The sequence below is a fragment of the Hemiscyllium ocellatum genome, chromosome 6, assembly GCF_020745735.1.
Source record: "Hemiscyllium ocellatum isolate sHemOce1 chromosome 6, sHemOce1.pat.X.cur, whole genome shotgun sequence".
Classification (NCBI taxonomy): domain Eukaryota; kingdom Metazoa; phylum Chordata; class Chondrichthyes; order Orectolobiformes; family Hemiscylliidae; genus Hemiscyllium; species Hemiscyllium ocellatum.
In genome coordinates, this window is record NC_083406.1 from 120529089 (window position 1) to 120551013 (window position 21925).

The 21925-nt window shown below is 41.1% G+C and overlaps 1 protein-coding gene across 3 annotated transcripts in view; it reads right to left on the reverse strand.

Moving 5' to 3' along the window:
* Positions 1-21925, reverse strand: part of rsf1a (remodeling and spacing factor 1a) — a 106682-nt gene that overhangs the window by 48407 nt on the left and 36350 nt on the right. For all 3 annotated transcript variants that reach the window (XM_060826330.1, XM_060826329.1, XM_060826328.1), the window contains exons 2-4: positions 15572-15663; positions 6936-7028; positions 317-522 (exon numbers count right to left, since the gene is read on the reverse strand). In XM_060826330.1, coding sequence (XP_060682313.1) covers positions 317-522; positions 6936-7028; positions 15572-15663 — 391 coding nt within the window. The remainder of the gene's footprint in view (positions 1-316; positions 523-6935; positions 7029-15571; positions 15664-21925) is intronic.

A 21925-nucleotide genomic window follows, 5' to 3' on the forward strand; every position in this document is an offset into this window, starting at 1 on the left:
AACTCTGCAGGGGTTTTGCAGCATAGTATCCTGGGCACAATCATTTTAAGCTGCTTCAAATGACCTTCCTTTCATTTTTTTTGTGATGACACTGTTAATAGTGGATCTCGATTTCCAGCGTTCAACCCCAGTGAGGCGAAACCATCCCAAGCGAGCTGTGTTACTCCACAACTCCCAGTTTTTCTTTCTACCTGCACTATTAAGATTACCACTTAAGATAGAGTTCTTTTGACAATAAAGGAATTTCAGAGTTCCTCCAAAAGCATACATCAAGAAGAAATTCAACAGGAAATTCAATTCCCCACCCTCACCATACCTTACGATGAGCCTCCATGAAGTGCCATCTTGGTCATCTTGTTCTTCTGTGTAGAGTCTAACATTGAACTCTTGGTCCAGTTGGTACCAGTACATTAGGCCATCCTTATCACGCCCAATTGGATGGATGCGCATAGCATCTGGCTCCTCCTCATTCAGCACATTCTTGAATTTCAAATTGTCATCAAATTGGCATTCACAGAGATACTGAAATAGAAAGGACATGATTAACAATATATGTCCAGAAAAGAGGTGTCAGATCTGACTCGCAGTCATCAATCCAGACAACAATACAAACATTAAAATTGGCTATAGCAGCTGCACAGGCAGGAAAGAAGAAATGGCTGGGGGTTAGTGCATGTATGCATAAAGGACAAATTCTGGGCAGGTGGTAATGGAACCCCAATCCCACATTCCAGAACAATCCGCCAATATTTAATGTGAGAGAGTGAGACAGACAGACAATGTGAGAACCAGCAAACATGAGAGACAGTGAGAGACTGAATCTTTCACTCCAAGCCTAAAAATATTTTTTAAATTATCTACTTTTGAGATTTGGGTGTCACCAGCAATACTAGAATTTCTGTCCTCCCCTAATTAATTCAATGGAGTTGCTTGATAAGTCACTTAGGAGGGCAGTAGGCCACAGCCAATAAAAATAGCAAGCTAAAGGGACACAAGTTGGATTTTTACAATAGTCTGGTAGCTTATGTTTATTGCTGTCATTTGCATTTTGTTGTTTAACAACATGCAAATGCACTATTATGCCATCATTCAGGAGAGGGGAACAACTGATAACTCCCCCTATTGGGTAGAAGTTTTTTTGATATCTTGTGCTGTCGTCCCATTTAATTTTCACAATGTGTAAAAGGTGCTCTACAGAAACATGTAAACAATAGCTGAGTTTATTAGTGAACTACATAAAATGGAAAAGGTATTCATTTCAAATACCTAGTCTGTGCCAAGACAACTAATCCCAGCCAGGGCTGTGACTACAGCACAGCAATATCCATTAGTATTCAGTGAAGGGAAAAACCAAATCACACTGTTTTTGATCTAGTGAGCCCCAGATGGCAAACCATGTGTTCTGACAGTAAAGGACAGACTGGGATTAAGCTGTTACACCTAACTGTGTCTGATGGCTGCACATCTTCAAAATTATGCGTAAAACAGGCACCTAGCTCAGGGAAGAAGTTGAAATTTCAAGCAATGAAGGGGACCTGGCAAGAGAGAGAAGCAGACCCTTGCACCTCTTCTGTGTTTCAGTTGGACCAACACTGCCTCATGTGAAATTGCAATGGACAAAATTCCAGCTGCAGTATGTGTTGGGTTAGCTCAATATCAGTAGTTGAGACACCGTTAATTGATTTTTGGCTTCCATTGGATGGTGAGAACATGCGTCAATTTGATTTCCTGTGCAATGAAGTATACATCTATTGCTGTCACTTTAAGGTGCAAAGGTGTTTTTTGTCTTTTCCATTATGTAGCAAAGGCAGTATGGGTGTAGTGGTAATAATCACTGCAGTAGAAACCCAAGGGCCCAGAATAATGTTATTAAGCTATTTTTTACCAAATTCAAATTTCGCTATCTGCTACAGTTGGATGACCCCATCTCCCAGATCATTAGCCTGAAGTTCTGGATTATGAGTGCAGTGACAAAGCTAGTTCAGCAACAGCCACCACCATCCCCCCTAAACTTCCATAACCACATACACACCCATCCCCACTGGGTAGGTTGCTTTGTTTTGGATGACTTTAAGCATTTTGCGTGGTTGTTGGAGTTGCATTCATCCAGGTAAGCGGAGAATACTCATCACGTTTCTGAATCGTGCCTTGTGGCGGGTGGACTGGCTTTGATGAGTCAGGAGGAGATACGTTACTTGCTGCAGATTTCCAAGCCTCTGACCTGCCCTTCAGAGTTAACACAGAAAAAGGCCCGTCGGTTGATTGTGTCCGTGCCAATCAAAACAACCATCTAACTACACTGATCAGATTATCCAGCATTTGGCCCATAGCTTTGTATGCTTTGACATTGCAAGTGCACATCTGAATACTTTGCCAATGTTATGAGGATTTCTGCTTCTACCATCCTTATAGACAGTTAGTTCCAAATTCCCACCACCCTCAGGTGAAAAATACTTTTTCTCCCATTCCCTATAAACCTTCTGCCTCTTATCTTAAATCTGTGCCCCCGGTCATCATTCCCTCCACCAAGGGGAAAGATTTCTTCCTATCTACTCTGTCTATGCCTCACACTTTTATACATCCCAACCATGTCATCACTCAGTCTCCTCTGTTCCAAAGCAAGCAACCCCTTCCATCCAATCTCTCTTCATAACTAACCTAGGTAACATCCCAATAAATTACCTCTAAACCCCCTCCAATGCAATCACATCGCTCCAATACTGTGGATTCCATCACTACACGTAATACACCAGCTGCGCCCAAAACAATTTTTTAATATAGTTGCAGCATAACCTCCCAGCTCCTAAGCACTATGCCTTGGCTAATAAAAGTAATAATTCTATATGCCTTCTTAACCACCTTCCTTACCTTAAGGAATGGGTGGACATGCACACAAAGGTCCCTCTGATCCTCGGTGCTCCCCAAGGTCTTACTGTTCATCATACCTTCCTTGTTTGCCCTGCCCAAATGCATCACCTCACACTTATCTGGAGTGAATTCCATTTGCCATTGATCTGGCCATAACAACAGCCTATCTTTATCTCCTGTAATCTAAGGGTTTCCTCTCTGTAGTTACCACCCCATCAATTCTCATATCATCCATGAACTTGCTGATCGATCATCCAATATTTATGTCCAAATCGTTTATATATACCACAAACAACAGGGGCCCTAACAGTGTTACCTGTAGACCCCCACTGAAACACTCCTCAACCACCACCCTCTGCTTCATGCTACTCAACCAATTCTGGATCCAATTTATCAAATTTCCTTGAATCCTACACTCGTGCAGCCGCAAGATTTATAGGGATGCTCCAGTTCAGTTTCTGGTCCTTGGTAACTCATGTTGTTATTGTTTTCAGATGACCTGTATTTCAGGTTCTCAGTGAACAGATGGGTTCTCGATCCTATAGATACGACGGCATTTGGGCATACTGCCCCAAAGGTTAGTAGGGCCTTGAGTGCAGGGCTTGCTCCTTTCCTTTTCCTACTCTGATGACATTCTGCATCGATATAGTGTTGTGACTAAAAGAGTAGTGCAGCTTTTGAAGTTCAAAATGAGACAGCTTGTCCAACTGGTAGAAAGCTCCTCCTAGTCACGTCAATGCTTCCACATTTCATCGAGAGTTTCAGAAATGTCTTACAAGTGATCTCAGTGCCTTCCCCTAGAATAATAGTCATTTGGGAGGGAAGGCTGTCTTCAGCCATTTGACAAAGTTTCCAATCCGAGGAAGTCATTTTTGCTGGACCTTTATTTGAATGCTTGTGGAGCTGCTTCAAGCATTTGTTCAACTGTCATCCCGTTGAATCTGGAGGACACAGTGGAGGTAATGCAGATAAAAAAAAATTTCCAGTACTCTTATTATAGCTGTCCAGATGGCACGACAGTTTACGGCGACCATTGCAACACTGGGATTTCTTTTGACATATGGAGGCCCTTATTGTAAACCGCTACTTACATAATGTTTAGAAGGCTATGCTGGTACAGCTGAGGGGCTGCTGGGTCTTGTCAAGGCTTCTCCTTGAGAGAAGTGGCTGCATTTGTATAGACGATGTTTACAATATTCCAGAGTCTCTCCTTCAACATATTTGACTGACTAGGTGTAGGTTCCTACAAGTTTTATTTTGGCATCATTGAAGCACTGGCAGAATTCCTTGCATGCAGAATTTTACAGATCAAGCATAGCTTGCAAATCTGGTGCACAATGGGAAACGATACAGCGGTCATCAGCAAAATGTAAATCATGCATATTTAAAAGTTGCTAGTTTAATTTTGGCAGGGAGGTGAGAGAGATTAGAGTGTTTTCCATCTAGCTCTGTTTAATGATGACATCAGAAGGCAGCTGATCTTTGATGAGGTGAGTAGTCACTTTCACGTAGATTGTACATAGCATTGCGCTGTCAGACAGCTTTGCTTCATCCTATGATTCTGAAGGTGTCGGTTATAGACTTCGAGCTCCAGACAGTTCCAGTTATATCATCATGAACTAGTTGCAGGATGGTGGACATCTAAATCGCTCGAGCACAATCCATAAAACCTTGCAATTTACTGAGGCAAATGCTTTGCTCAGATTGGTGAATCTAGTTGACTCACTGGCAGGAAACAACAATTAATTGATGATGGGCGCTTTCATGACTGGAAGGTTGTTGAGGACTAGATGCCCTTCTTTTTTGGTACATGTTGATTTTGATGTACTGCAGAAGGTATGATTAAGAAGTTTGTAGATACAAAAAAAATTGGCCGTGTGGTTGATAGAGCGGATAACTGCATACCCCAAGGTATTATTAACGGGCTGCAGAGGTGAGCAGAAGCACAGCAGATAGCATTCAACCCAGAGAAGTGAGGGGTGATCCACATGTCAAACAAGGCAAAACAATTAATTTATGGGAGAATGCAGTGAGATGTAGAGGAAGTGAATGCTCACAGATCTCAGGTTGAGGTATCATATGAAATCTTTTTATTTAATTTTCCCAAAAAATGTTATGCTGGAACTGTGTAGAACATTAGTTAGGTCACAACTTCAGAATGATGTGCAATTCTAATCACCTCATGTTAATTATTAGACCAAGCGGCCATGTTGCTCAAGTTTTCTGAACACTATGCAGTAATCAGTGAAAATCCTAGTGACCATTCTAGTTCTAACCTTATGATGGATAGAACATAATTGAAGAAGTTGAAGACTGTCTGGCTTCAGACTGCCCTAAGGAATTGCTGCAGCGATGATGCCCTTGGGCTCAGATGTTAACCTCCAATAAGCAATCATTTTTCTCATTACTAAGTAGGACTCCAATCAATAGAATTTGTTTCCCCTTGATTTCATTGAGCTGCTTGACACCTGCACTTTGTCAAATGCTGCCTTAACGCTAAGAGTCTTTACTGTCACTTCACTTCACCTCAAGTTCAGCTATTTTGACCACCTTTGGTCCAAAGATGAAATGAAGTCAGGAGCCAGATAGTCCTGGTGGAATCAAGCGGAATATTAAGGAGCTCATCCCATGTGATAGCAGTGTTGACAATCATGTCCATTACTGGACTGATGGGATGGTAAATGGACTGGATTTGTCCTTTTTTTGTTTCTGAACAGGACACAGCTGGATAGTTTTCTACTTTTGCCTGCACTAGTACCAGTGCCCATTAACTAGAACTTGCTTCTCAATCACCAGTCTTTGAGCTACATGTTCATTTTGCCAATTTTGAATTACAGTTGCCAGTTTGCATGAGGTTCAATGCAGAGACTACAGCCCTAGAGGTTCTGCTTCATGCGATGCCTAGCTCCTCATACTGAATATGCACTGGTACCAGTAAAAGAAAAAGTGTAATCTGTACCACAGAGACCAGAGTTCTCACAATGTAATTTGTTTTGATTTGATTTGCTATTGTTATATGTACTCATACTGGAAAATACTGTCTTGCATGCTACTTTACAAAATTACATCAGGGTAATTTAACAGAATGCAGAATATAGTGTCAGTAAAGAGGATTTTAAACTAAATAAGGGGGCATTGGGTCAAATGTTGTAAGGTGTGGTTAATTAAAGAGTGTAGACAAGGTAAGGAAAAAAGGTATCAGTGTGGAAAATGATAAACAGACTACGACAGGGAGGGACAGAGTTCACAAAATGAGCAAAATCAACAAATAAGAACAAATGGAATAAAAGGAGAAAAAAAAGACTAAACACTATCTGAATGCACACAACATTTGGAACAAAACAGATGATCTAAAAATGCAAATGGAAATAAAGAAGCATGATCAGAGATATGGCTGCAAGGATTGGTAACTGAAAATTGAAGGGTACAGGACATTTAGGAAGAACAGGAAACTAGGAAAGGGAGGAGGGGTGACACTGCTAATCAGTGACAATATTAGCACAAGTCCCTCCCTAATATACTTATCTATGGAGGCCATCTTAGAAGCATCCAGCAGGGTAATTATTTGAAGTAGACAATTTCCATTGTCCTTCATGTCCCTTTAACACGAGAATGAGCAAGAGTAGGATTAGGCATAGCTACAATATTAGATATTTGGGAATATCAGATGGACACCATGGTTTAGTTCTGACAGAAATAATCACCAGGTGCTGTTGTCCCTAATGAACCTTTCCTTTACTGAAGAAAAGGAAGGAAAGAAGGAATTTTGGGGCATATGGGTTAGTAGAAGAGGGAAAAAGAAAGAATAACTTAACTGAAATATGTATAATCCAGAAAAAGTTTTGCTTCAAAAGATATCAAGTATGAGAAACTTGATGATGGCACAGTTGTGATTAAGGAATCCTGACACTTTACAGGAATATTATTCTAGACCCAAATACTCAATGCTGACTCCAGGTGATATCCTATTCAGTTTCCCTGCACTGATATACCCCATACATGTTGCGTTATCATAATGTCTAAGCGCACATTTATAGAATGGTATTCTATTGGCGCTCAGAAATTACCTTTAAGAGACCAAGTTTGCATTCAGCATCCATCTCTGTGTATCCAATTTTTTCCATCTCCCAAGCCCAAGTATTGTTGTATTCCAAGCAAATCTATTCCAAATGAAAAAAAACATTTAAAATCCATTTAAAAGTGAGAAATGTAGAACATTTTCAAACAAAACAATAAAGTACACCAAGATAGAACCATTAAAAGTTTTGATTTTGAAAGCCTTCCTGATAACTCAGTTGGTTATGGCAAACTACAACCAAGGAATATGAAAAAGGAATGAAATTCACTTTCAATTGTACCAACACACTGGGAGGCAGCAGGATGCATCCCAACCATACTTCCCAAATAGCTCCCATCTGAGAACCTCAGGCTAGGGAAATCTCAATTGTAATCCAAAGACTCAATCGTGCATTTTAGAAAAGACTAAGCACACGTATGATGCACTACCCAGTTCAGCAGTTCCAGCACAAGCAGAAGCAACAGCCCACAAGGCCTCTCAAGCCTACTCCACCCAGCATGTTGTCCTTGAATGCTCTCACCACCAAAAATAACTAGTGACCTCTATACTGAAATTGCTCAGTGACTGAATAACACAGCTCATCAAGATAAAGAATTTTAAAGGTTCCTGTGAAAGGATAAAGTAATTTTTTTAAAAGAAGATTCTTTGATGGGATATGGGTATCTGCCCATGCTTTGAACAGAGTGGCTTGCTCGGGCCATTTCAGAGGGCAGTTAAGAGTCAACGATATTGTTGATGGGTCTAGAGACAGAGGTTGGCCTGAAACAATAAGACTGTCAAAATTTTCTTCCCTAAATTACATTAGCTAACCAGATAAGCTTTAACAAGTCAATGATAACTGTTACAGGATTACTGAGACAAGCTTTACACTCTAGATTTATTAATTGCATTCAAATACCATCAGCTGCCATGTGATCGATTTACAATCGGGATGTTAAGTATTGATTCACCAAAGCAAACAAAAGTAGTGTCACTGCAGGAAGAGCATGAACCCTTGCTACAGTGATTGGCATTGGTCTCACAGCTGTCAGAGGCAAGAGTTTAGACAGATAAAATGACATATGAATAATTACAGTCATTTGACCAGAAGTGGGGATGTTCACTGATGATTGCAGTGTCAGTACCATTCACGATTCCTCAATACTGAAGTCTGTGTCCATGCGCAGCTAGACTTGGAAAGTGTCCAAACTGGGGTTGATAAGTGATAGTTAATATTCATGCCACACAAAGAGTATCGCCAGCAAGGGAGAATATAATCATCACCCCCTGATATTCAATGCCATTACTACTGAATTTCACACTACCAACATCTTGGGGGATATCACTGACCAGAAACTGAACTGGACCAGTCATATGAATACTATAGCTACAAGAGTTGATCAGAGGCTGTCTATTTTTCTCAATGTCTGCAAAATGATGGAATATTCTCCACTTGCTTGGATGAGTAGAGCATTAACATTCATGAAATTGATCATTCAGGACAAACAGCCACTTCGACTGACACCCCATCTAACCTTTTAAACTTTCAGTCCTTTCACCACTAATGCACAGTAGCAGCAGTGTACACCATTCAAAAGATGCACTGCAGCAACTCCTTCAACAGCAGTTTTCAAACCCCTGACCTCTACAAACAAAAAGGACAATGGCAGCCAATAGAGGGAACACCATTACCTACAAGTTTCCTACCAAGCCAGAGGGATGTTGTAGTGTATTGGTGAATAAGGATGGACAAGAAGATAGCTTGAGCTTTGGTCTCCCAATTATAATCCAATTGATTCTATTGAAATATATGAGTGGATTGATCAAGGACATAATGGAACAGGAATAGGCCATTCAGTCCCTTAAGTCGAGAGTGTGGCACTGGAAAAGTACAACAGGTCAGGCAGCAGGAGAATTGATGTCTTGGGAAAAAGCCCTTCATCAGGGGAGGGAGGGGTGGTTTGAACCAAGGAGTCACAAAGGGAATGGTTCCTTGCAGAAGGCAGAGAGGGGTGAGGAGGGGGACAATGTTCTGGACGGTGGGGTCTAATTAGAGTTGGCGGAAACATATGAGGATCGTACGTTTGATGCGAGGACAAGTGGGGTGGAAAGTGAGGTGGGGGGGGGTGGGGGAGGAAGCATGTTGTTTCATAGGAGCTCGTCACTGCTGAAGCATAAACAAAAACTGAGAGTTGGGACCCACTAGCTGCAGGAATTAAGTTTCAAGTGGATTGTGTCTAATCTCATCTGCTACATCATTTGCACTATTAAGGCAACTTTTATTTGTGCTGCAGTCTATTCAATCTCGGGACAGCCTAAAATGTTTTACATTTGGTTTCTTCAAAAGAGTCTTATTGTTAAATGGACAAATATTGCTATATAGTTTTATCAAACTAATACTTCATGCAACTCAATCACAAGCTCCCCCTCCTCAGTCTCCTCTGCTCCAACAAAAACAACTCCAGCCTGTCCAATCTCTCTTCATACGTAAACCTCTCTAGACTAGGCAACATCCTGGTTAAATTCCTCTTCACCTTCTCCAGTGCTATCACATCCCTCCTATAATGTAGACTTCAGAACTACACACAATATTCTAGCTGTGGTCTAACCATCTTTTTATACAGATCCAACAAAACCATAAATGTAGATACCTCTTAAACACAGACTCCCAGCTCTTAAACTCTATGCCTTGACTCTCTGTTTGGATGATGCTTTTCAATTTGAATTGTCTATTCCAGCGTAAAGCACACAGTCCCTGAATAATCAATTCAGATTGATCGGTTTGGGTACTAATAGCATAGTGGAACCAGGAAGCATCTAAGTCCCACTTTCTCTAGAGGTAACAGCATCTCTGAGCAGGTTGATCAGAAAATATCAAAAGATAAAACTAATCACCCACTATACTTAAGCAGCTTTCTAACAGGCATACATTTGGAAAAAATGGACTTATTAGCACGGGGAAGGTACTGTCTAACAAGTTTGATTGAGACTTTGAGAAGTGACAAAAGATGATTGATGAGGGCAGGGCAGATGTTATTGACATGGATTTTAGCAAGCTGTTTGGCAGAGTCCCTGATGGCAGGCTGATACAAAAGGTGAAGTCACATGGAATATGCTGGTAAGATGAATACAAAACTGGCTTAGTCATAGAAGACAGTAGCAGTGAAAGTGTTTTCTCAGATCAGAGACTGAGATCAGTGGTGTTCTGCAGGGATTAGTGCTGTGACTCCTGCTGTTTGCATAAATGATGTGGAGGAGAATGCAGGTGGCCTGATAAGTTTGCAGACAACATAAAAATTGGGGTAGCAGTGGATAGTGAGGAGGATTGCCAGAGGATATAAATAGGCTAGAGACTCAGGTGAAGAAATGACAGATGGAGTTTATTCTGAACAAATGCAAAATGATGCGTTTTGGGAGGTGTCGCACAGGAAAAACGTACACTGTAAATGGCAGAACTCTTAATAATATCAACATTCAAAGAGATGTAGACATATAGATCCACAGTTCTCTCACAGTAGCAACACAAGCGGATAAAAAGTGGCATATGACATGCCATTGGTGGGGGGATAGAGTATAAAAATTAGCAAGCCATGTTCCAGCTGTGTAGAACATTTGGAATATTGTGTGCAGTTCTGGTCACCATTCTGCCAGAAGAATGTGAAGGCTTGGGAGAGGATATTGAAAGGGTTTAATCAAGATGTTGCCTTTGGAAAGTATTAACTATGAGAAAAAATTGGACAAACAGTTTGTTTTCATCTGAATATCAAAGGATCTGGGCCAAAAGAACTTTACAAGATTACGAGGGGCAAGAATAGTCAGTGTCTACTTCTCAGGGTAGAAATGATAATTACAAGGGACATAGGTTTAAAATAAAAGGGGAAAAAGTTTAAAAGGAGATGTGAGGGGCAGGTTTTTTTTTTAAGAAACACAAATGGTGCTAAAGTGCCTGGAATGCGTTGGAGGTGGTGGATAAAATAACACTGTTTAAGAGGAATCGTGACAGATACAAGAACACGCAGGGAAGAGAAGGATATGGACTACACTGAGGCAAAATGTGCTTAGTTTAGACAGACATCACATATTGGCCTGAATGTGTGCTGTACTTTTTTTTTGTTGGATGCTGTAGTAAATTGTACCGACAATTCCAAGCATCCTGTTAAACGGAAGATGAAAGTCATCAGAAGGGTACACTAAGATTCTCCAGAATCATACCAGGCAATGATAGAAATCAAAGGACACACAAAAAGTATGGGTTATTTTACACAAGAAGAAACATGAGAAAGAAATCAAAACTGAAGTTTGCAAAATTATGAAGTATTTTAATAAGCTAAATCTAAAAAGACTGCTGCTGGTTCACCGCATGAAAGCAAAGATCAGACAGCCAAAATGGCATAGAAAGGGCAGACTGACCTCATTCTAAGTACAGAAAGAAGAAAGTATGGAACAGTGACTGCTAAAAAAAAGAGTAACGAAGTTAAATTGTTTTCACACAAGGTACTTGTGGCGATGCCGCCCTTTTAACAAAGTTATGATTTAGATTAGATTTAGATTAGATTACAGTGTGGAAACAGGCCCTTCGGCCTAACAAATCCACACCGACCCGCCAAAGCGCAACCCACCCAGACCCATTCGCCTAATTTACCCCTTCACCTAATACTACGGGCAATTTAGCATGGCCAATTCACCCAACCTGCACATTTTTGGATTGTGGGAGGAAACTGGAGCACCCGGAGGAAACCCACGCAGACACGCGGAGAATGTGCAAACTCACACATTGAACCCGGGTCTCTGGCGCTGTGAGGCTGCAGTGCTAACCACTGTGCCACCCACTGGTTGCCCTTGGGTTTTTTCCCCCCCCCCAAGAGGGGTCGTGAAGGCAGAAGTTCTGAGACGTCTGGAAATATCTACTTGAAAAAGGCTTTTAAGTGTTTCTTTTAAAACACTTGCACAATGAAAGGGGAGTGGCCAGTTCTCCCAGTTCAAGATTTTTTCTGGGAGGAGAAAGTGAGGTCTGCAGATGCTGGAGATCAAAGCTGAAAATGTGTTGCTAAAAAAGCGCAGCAGGTCAGGCAGCATCCAAGGAACAGGAAATTCGACGTTTCGGGCATAAGCCCTTCCTCATTCCTGAAGAAGGGCTTATGCCCGAAACGTCGAATTTCCTGTTCCTTGGATGCTGCCTGACCTGCTGTGCTTTTCCACCAAGATTTTTTCTGGTCTGGTTTTAGCTGCTAGTCAAAGAAAGCTGCTGGGGAATAAAAGGTTCTCTGATTCAGAGGTTCTGACTCTGACTCTGACTCTGACTCTGACTCTGACTCTGACTCTGACTCTGACTCTGACTCTGACTCTGACTCTGACTCTGACTCTGACTCTGACTCTGACTCTGACTCTGACTCTGACTCTGACTCTGACTCTGACTCTGACTCTGACTCTGACTCTGACTCTGACTCTGACTCTCTGCAATCTCTCTCCTGTAAGGGCCTGCATTTGAATTTACCTTTTCACCAAAGGGGGCGTTATGGGCTGTTGCAGGAAATCAGAACAGCTCTTTGTTAAGTTGCATTTTCGTGTCAGTTGGATTTTCAAATGGTTGTTATTTTAAGTTCTGTTTTCTTTTGTTCCTATGTAAATAAATTGTTTTATTTAAAATAGAGAGTGGTTTGACCAGCTGCGTCGCTCCTGGAAAACTCACCTTACATCTGTTTAAAACAACCAGAAACATTAGTTTCTGGGCTACCTTCTTAAAATGTTTTGAGAGGCTCTGGCCTGGTCCATAACATGCTTTACCTCGAAGCATTGAGCAGAGGGTAAACCTAAGAGCTTCATAAATAAGGGAATTCAGGAAATACAGGATAGAAGTGTTCCTTGTTTCTTCTAACACTGTTAGCCTCCAGCAGTGGGGGTTGTAACGTTGCACGAAGGGAGGGTGTTAATGAGAGCTCAGCTCTGCAAGCACTCCCTGCTCCCAAACTGCATTCAGAAAAACATAAAATAAAGGTGACATCACAAAACAGATAAGTAATTGTTAAGTATTCTGCTCACATGTTTTATCTTTTAAAGCCTAACACCTTTATAAGTAACCATAAGGTTAAGTAAAGTTACAGATGCCAATTAATTCTACTATTCCTAGTAAGATTAGATGGCAGAATGTCTACCATAAGGCACAGGAGTAGTATGAGGCCATTCATCCCATCCTGTTTCTCTGCCATTCAAATGAGATCAAGATTAGTTAGAAAATCCTTGACTTCACTTTCCTGCCTTATCCCCAACTCCCTTACTGTCTTCCTAAGCTTTGAACATACTTCATGACCAACCTCTACAAACCTCTGCAGTGAAGAATTCCAGAGATTTACCAACCTGAGAGGAAACTTCTCATCGGTTTTAAGTGAGCAACCCTTTGCTCCGAGATTATGTCCTCTGGTCCTAAACTCCCCAACCAACGGGAAAAATCTTTCCATATCTATCCTGTCAAGTCTTCTAAACATCATATGCTTCAACACTTCAACTCATTCTTCTAAACTCCAATGAGTACAGATCCAACCTACTCAACCTCCCCTCAAAATACATTTTGTCAATAGCCACCTCGTGAGCCTTCTCCGAACTACCTCCAATACCATTTAATCTTTCCTTAGCTAATTAAAACAAAACTGTTCACAGAATTCCAGCTCTTATTTGACTAGTACCTTGAATAGTTTAACGAGATCTAATTTTATATCCCATTCCCTATAAAGTAAAGGCCAATATTCCACTTCCTTTACCTGAACTTGGTTGCTTTCTTTCATACATTAATGTTCTGGGTGTAGGTTTGCTTGCTAAGCTGGAAGGTTCCAGCTCAGTGAGCAAACCTACGTTCAGAACCTCAACCTGAGCTACAAAGCTTCTTCAAACTCATACATTAATGTATTAGAACGCCCAAATATTTCTGTGCTGCAATCCATTTAAATAATAATCTACTCCTCCATCCCAACTGCCAAACTGCATGACATCATGTTTTCCACAATATTACATTTACCAAAGTTTTGTCCACTGGCTAAATCTGTCTATGTCCCTCTTCAGACTCTGCCACCCTTAGTACTTGCCTTCCCACCTTCCCAAATTATTTCTGTGTAATTCACAAACTTGGCTGTAGCGCATTCAGTTCTCTCATTGACCCATCCCTGTAGCATTCCACTAGTTACAAGATGCCAGCGTGATGCAGCGCAAACTGTGGTGTGAGGAACTTCGACTAAAAAGCTATGAGCTGTAAAAATTGCAATGAATCAGGGAAGGGCAAGTTACCAAGATTATTTACTCCAGGATGTACCCTCATTCCTTAGGATAGGGTCTTCTGATTTGGTCAGTGCTCAGCGATAGGAGGAGGTGACTGAGTGAGGCTGGTTTTGGACCCAGAGGTGGAGAAAACTCAACTTTTGCAATTATTCAACGAGTTTGAGGCATTTTCAGTTTGTTTAGGTGCCAGGGTGCTGAGAGGTGGATGAACCAACTGACCACGACTCAATGGTGCAGAAAACTATTCAGATGAGGGAGTAAGAGGAATGTAGTGGTAGCAGGACACAGTATTGTGTCAGGGGATTGACACTGTTCTCAGTACAAGACATTAGGCACTAAATTAAGTAGAGTCTAGTAGGTAATCTCTGGATTATTACCTGAGCCATATGGAAATTGTTAGCCGCCAGCAGAGTGGAAGTTGAAAAATCACATGAAAAGAGACAATGGAAATTGGCAAACAGCATATATGATTAATGGTTCAAACTTGTCATGAGGGAAGTGGGTTCCAGTTCATTAGGCACTGGTATGAATACAGGAGAAAGTGATTATCCAAGCAGAAGGTCTTGAACTTTTGACATAGAGTAGGACTTAGAAATTGTTAAATTGTGGACGCTTCCAAGGAAAAAAAATTACCCAGGATTGCTCATGCATAATTTATCTGGAATTGTATGACTACAGGGGCAATGCCCTTCTATCCATTCAGTTACTTTGCCACGGTTGATGAGGTAGTTGTGAAATTAAATCTTTTATGGCATATAATACTTATACAGCAGATACTAGACTTGCATGCTGAAGGCTGAAAGGAAAGCCACTAGTTTACATTCCTGCTGGACCCTAAATTAAATTTTAATCAAAGACACCATTCCAACTTGACAACAATCCAATGGAAGCCAGATTTTATTTACTAAAATACTTGGGATATTTATTGTCCAACTCACCAGTTAACTAAGAAAGTGACAACAACCTGTCTTCTACTGCCACTGCAATTGGGGTGTTGAAGATGTTATTGGATAGGAGCTGAAGGATTTTGACCAGAAAACCATTTGGATGAGATTTTAACTCAATGGAAAAGTTGATATCAAGAAATGCAGCACAATTACTGCAAGGCTCCGTATCTGTTCTGTAGTGGTCTCCCATTAATTGTCAAGATCAAATCAGCTCAATAAAAGTCTGATTTTCAGCAACTTCGTTATGGAACAGAAATCAAGTATGCACAGCACAGCAGTAAGTTATTCCATATCTGTTTTACATACACAGACATAACGACAAACTCAAACAAAGCTGGGCTAGTTTTGACTAGTCAAGTACGTTCTTGTAAGACAAACTCTGAATGATACTGAAGTGCTTCAATGATATAACAAGAACATAAAAGTCTTTTACCCTGAGAAGGTACTTTTCCCATCGATCAAAGCTTACAGACTTGCCAATCTTCCTCATTAGCTTCAAGTGAAGGTCCACCAGTGGTTGAGGAACTGTGGAAAATAAGGAAGAATCAGGTCAAGAACTTGCATTGCATGAAAGAAACTGACCTTTACAAAAAGTGGTACCCTGTAGAAACTAAGATTATTAATTTGCTACCATCCAATCTCCTATGGTGCTGTGCATGGAGAGTTAAGATTGGTCTAAGCTTCATGGGAAGCAGAGTTAGATATCTTGGGGATAACTGAACTTGGAGACAGAGAATCCTATTCTGAAATCATATCACATTTCCATTATAAACTCGTATAACTGCTTTTCGGAAAGTTGTTGGAATACTTGTCATGTTGAGAATTGCACTATCCTGCCGGGGGAAGCACTGTGGCTTTCTTGCTAGCAGGATTATGTAATTTCAACTTGTCACAATATAAAACATTCTCGCAAGCACAGAAATGTGGACAATTCATAAAGTAAACAGCAATTGATACATACACAAGATTTTCACTGATCAACAGTTAATCTTCCATGATGTTGAATTGCTAGACTCAAAGAACAATCCAGACAGGTTTCAACACATTGTGATGATTCAATGCCCTTAAACAGACAACTAAAGTTCACAATACAACATGCTATAATAATAAGAGATAAAGCAGTAACAAAGTACATTATAAATTTTGTTTGATGCCCTATGATCACAGCAGGAAAAGTCAACTTGGAAAAGCTACATCGGTCGCACCCGGTCTCCTCTACATCGGGGAGACAGGGCGCCTTCTTGCAGATCATTTCAGAGAACATCTCTGGGACACCCGCACCCACCAACCCCACCTCCCAGTTGCTGAACACTTCAATTCTCCCTCCCACTCCATCAAGGACATGCAGGTCTTGGGCTTCTTCCACTGCCAAACTGTTACCAACTGACGCCTGGAGGAGGAATCCCTGCAACCACACCGAATCAATGTGGATTTCAACAGATTCCTCATTCCTTCCCCCCCCCCCCCCCCCCAACTATCCCGGTCCCAAGCTTCCAATTTGGCACCACCCTGCGGACCAGTCCATCACTGCCCCCTCTGACATTTCACCTTCTCCCGCACCTTCATCCACCTATCGCTTTCCCAGCTACCTTGCCCTCCAATCCCAACCCCCTTCCATTTTTCTATCAGCCCCGACCCACAAGCCTCAATCCTGATGAAAGGCTTATGCCCAAAACGTTGATTCTCCTGCTCCTTGGATGCTGCCTGATTGGCTGTGCTTTTCCAGCACCTCACTCTCGACTCTGATCTTCAGCATCTGCAGTCCTCACTTTCTCCTTGGAAAAACTAACACAAAGTCAAGAACGAGAATGGCTTGCTACAATGAAGATTTACCAGTGACAATTGATGCATAGCTAACAAGGCACTAGTCAATTAAAATCTTTGAAGGCAGTAATCATCACTGAATGAATAAATTCAAGCCAGCAGCAGGAGAAGTGCTTCCGTCAAGTTAAATTAACAAGAGTAGCAGGAAGCAACATAAATCTAGCAGCAGGGTGCAGAAAATTAATAAATCAATGACCCATGCTCAAGGATCAATGAATAAATTACTCAAGGAGTAGGAGAGTATCTTTCACAAGTTCACGTATGTTGTGAACTTGCAGGTTCACTCTGCAGGTTGGCCTAGGAAGCTGAAAATGGCATGAGCAGTATTGCAAGTTTTGATGGGAGTGTTTTGTTTGGAAGTGCACGGGAACAACGGATGGAGATGGTCTTGGACCATTATCAGTTCCCGCAACGTTCCCTTTCCTCCAAATATGAGCCCATCTCTTTTGCCATCTGCTTATTCCTTCTCCAGAGGTTCGGAACAAGAATCATAACATAGATGATGAGAACCCAATGGAAATATGTGCTGAGAAACAAATATCTTGAAATACAAGATTTTAAACTGCAAAACTAAAGGGAATCAGGTGGTGTTGTGGCACTACCAGACAGCTGAATAGAGAGACAGAGCTACAATAGGTTAAGACAAATATGGGAAAAGAAAGTATAGCAGCTTGCTGTCAATACAACACTGACATTGAAAGAGAAGACAATTTTTATCTAAATTTAATATTTTGAAATCTACTTAAGACTTAAGGAAGAAATTGAAAACCTAAGTAATCTCTCATATAGTGCACTGCCCAGCGGGCTGTTTTGCAGCAGTCTGAAAATTAAGATAATGGTTGGTGACTCTTAACATTAGTTTCCGCAAAGTTCAAAGACTGTGTGCTCCACCATCTGGTGCCCAAATTACATAATTGCTACATTACAAGTTGACAAAAGCCAAACCCATTGAAAGAGAAGAACACTGCAATTTATAACAGATAAAGATAGACAAAAGAATGGAACAAATGGTACAGACAGGAAATGTGCAGACACAAAATTTTAAATATACTACAGACATAGGTGGATAGAATGGTCAGACTCATGGCGGATAAACTTTGACACAGAAGAGTATCTGATGATACATTATGGCAAGACAGCCAAATGCTAAACAAGATAAAAGTGAAATATCAAGAAAAAAGAATAATAGTAAAAAGCTCAAGGGCTAGCAATTAAAGGGTTTCTTGTACTCGACTAGGGAATCAGTATCAAGATTAAGCATGAGAAAGTAGCATCATGGTTATGTTACAGAACCAGTAAACCAAAGGCCTAGATTAATAGTTGAAAGACATAACTTCATATCTAATGTTGTACCACTTTTTAAGAAAGGAGCGAGAGAGAAAGCAGGAAATTATAGACCAGTTAGTCTGACCTCAGTGGTGGGAAAGATGCTGGAGTCAATTATAAAGGATGAAATTACAACACATCTGGATAGCAGCAACAGGATAGGTCAGAGTCAGCATGGATTTATCAAAGGGAAATCATACTCGACTAATCTTCTGGATTTTTTTGAGGATGTAACTCTGAAGATGGACAAGGGAGATCCAGTGGATGTACCTGGACTTTCAGAAAGCCTTTGATAAAGTCCCACATAGGAGGTTAGTGAGAAAATTTAGGGTGCATGGTATTGGGGGCAAAGTACTAACTTGGACTGAAAGTTGGTTGGCTGACAGGAAACAAAGAGTAGTGATAAACGGCTCCCTTTCGGAATGGCAGGCAGTGACCAGTGGGATACTGCAGGGATCAGCACTTGGACCGCAGCTTTTTATAATATATATATATTAATGATGTAGAAGATGGTATTAATAGCAACATTAGCAATATTGCTAATGATACAAAGCTGGGTGGCAGGGTGAAATGTGAGGATGATGTTAGGAGATTACAGGGTGACCTGGACAGGTAAGGTGAGTGGACAGATGCATGGCAGATGCAGTTTAATGTGGATAAATGTATGGTTATCCACTTTGGTGGCAGATTACCACTAAATGGAGTCAAGTTAGGTAAAGGGGCAGTACAGAGAGATCTGGGTGTTCTTGTACACCAGTCAATGAAGGCATACATGCAGGTACAGCAGGTAGTGGAGAAGGCTAATAGCATGCTGGCCTTCATAACAAGAGGGATTGAGTATAGAAGCAAAGAGGTTCTTCTGCAGCTGTACAGGGCCCTGGTGAGACCGCACCTGGAGTAGTGTGTGCAGTTCTGGTCTCCAAATTTGAGGAAAGACATTCTGGCTATTGAGGGAATGCAGCGTAGATTCACGAGGTCAATTCCTGGAATGGCGGGACTATCTTATGTTGAAAGATTGGAGTGACTGGGCTTGTATACCCTTGAGTTTAGAAGATAGAGAGGGGATCTGATTGAGACATAAGATTATTAAAGGATTGGACACTCTGGAGGCAGGAAACATGTTTCCGCTGATGGGGGGAGTCCCAAACCAGAGGACACAGCTTAAAAATAAAGGGTAGGCCATTTAGGACAGAGATGAGGAGAAACTTCTTCACCCAGAGAGTGGTGGGTGTGTGGAATGCTCTGCCCCAGAAGGCAGTGGAGGCCCAGTGTCTGGATTCATTTAAGAGAGAGTTGGATAGAGCTCTCAAGGATTGTGGAATCAAGGGTTATGGAGATAAGGCAGGAACAGGATACTGATTGAGGATGATCAGCCATGATCATATTGAATGGTGGTGCAGGCCCGAAGAGCAGAATGGCCTACTCCTGCACCTATTGTCTATCTCACCTCAGCACCTTCAACAGATTAAATTTATTTGAGAAATTAAACAACTGGAATAAAATACAATGCTCACTAATAATGTTAATGAAACGACTAGATTCACATAACTACCCCATCTGATTCACTAATATCTGTCAGGGAAGAAATCAATTGTCCTTATCTTAGATCTAACTGGATATGATTCAACACTTAAGTGCCCCTGCCAAGACTGAGCGAGCCATTCAAATGTTCGGAACTCAATACCACCTGCTCAAGGACAATTAGGGATGGAGAATAAATGCTGGGCTTTGCCAGCGTCATCCACATGACAAGTAGTAAAAAGAGAAAAATGTCAGCATATTCAAGTGCTCCACTCCTCCTCAGATGAAACCGTCATTATCTTGCACCTACATTAATTAAAGCATGTGAGCAAAACTTTCTACCCTTTGCCTATGGTTTTACAAACAGACTAGGCAAAACATACTACTGATCAGGTAAAATGACAGAACAAAAATGTCACGTAAAAATTCTTAGCTAATTTGTTTGAGACAGCAGTAACAAAGTACATTATAGATTTTGTTTGATGCCCCATAATCACAGCAGGAAAAAACTAATACAATCAAGAACGAGAATGGCTTGTTACAATGAAGACCTTGAAATCACCTTACAAAATAATCATACGTCTCTCTTTTAAAGACCAACACTGTTGGGATGCTCAAAGCATTGCTCAAAAGATTTAGGTCAACTTTTCAAGTCAAGGTTAGCACTGTTGCTCATTTAAAACATGGAGAACTTACAATTTTACAGGTCCACATAGTTTCAGGTTGTACAGAGAAAAGATTTGCACTTTCATAACATTAAACGAACCATGAAGCATTATAAAGCAAAATTTAACACTACGTCATGACAGCAGCTGGTCAGAGTTAAGTGGAAAGGAATGAGACAGGCAGTAAGGTTTAGAGAGGGGATTCTGTATTTCTTGACAGTTAAAATCAAGGTCACCTATGGTGGATTAATTAAAATGTAGGCACACCTGAGGGCAAAATTGGAGTTGTACAAATATCCAGGGTGTTCTGTGGCTGTGTTGTTCAGTCTTGCTTGTCTGAGGCCTATACATAGGTATGTCAAGCCTCTGTTGGAGAGTTGCTTTCTGCTGATGATAACATTAGCATTTTGCACCTCAGAACACTTTCAACTGCAAATGAATACTCTCTCATGCATTTAGAGGTTTGACCATCAAAACTAGGAAGATAAATGCCATAGTTCCAGGATGTGGCCATTCTGCAATCTCTTAACATTGACGGTGTGACACTGAAGATTGTTGATAACTTCACAATCACAATTCATAATCCTGATGCTGAAATCAACATAAGCATCACAAAAATTACAGCTGCTTATAAGCTTAACAGCATGGAAAAAATGCAACACAACCGGGGAAAAAAAACAACTGCGTGGCCAAGTCTTCATTCTCAGCTATTCCCCTACAGTGGCTAGACCTAGCTCATGCTAAGCAGAAAAGACTCAACCAATTTCAATCTTTTCAGTCTCAGATGTAACCTGGCATTTCTTGGCAAAACAAGGTGTCCAACTCAAGAGGGCTTCGAGCACACTCACTCTATCAGCATAAAGTCATTTCCAAGTCAATGGTGCCAGCACTGGTTTGGCTGCATTCATTAGATGGACCATGGCTATACACCTAGAGATCTTCTGCACATTGAATGTCCATTGGTCACTAACTCCTGGACACTCATACTTGCTGCAGTATCAATATGTCGACAGCCATAAACTCTGAGAGGATGATTCTTTGGAAAAGACAAGCAGAAACAAGCAGCACAGCTGGTCATAAAGAGGGCCCACTGAAAACAGAAGCAAACGAATCTTACATCTTCTCAGCCTATGATCTTCCTCTGCACCAAATTCTGCAGCCAAAGCAGGGATCGTGAACCACACCAGGTAATGATTATCACAGAGTTAAGTACCACAGTGCAAACCATTGTCTTACGATTGTGAAGTTCCCCTAGTTATAACATGCAGCTGGAGGAGCTGACAGAGGTACGAAGGCACGTGTGATGAAGGAATTTTAAAATGAGGAAGATCATTTTATTTAAAAAAAATCAAAGCACTGCTCAACAGACAACCAATCTAAGTCATCAACCACAGGTGGCTCAGTGGTTAGCACTGCTGCCTCACAGAGCCAGGGACCTGGGTTCAATTCCA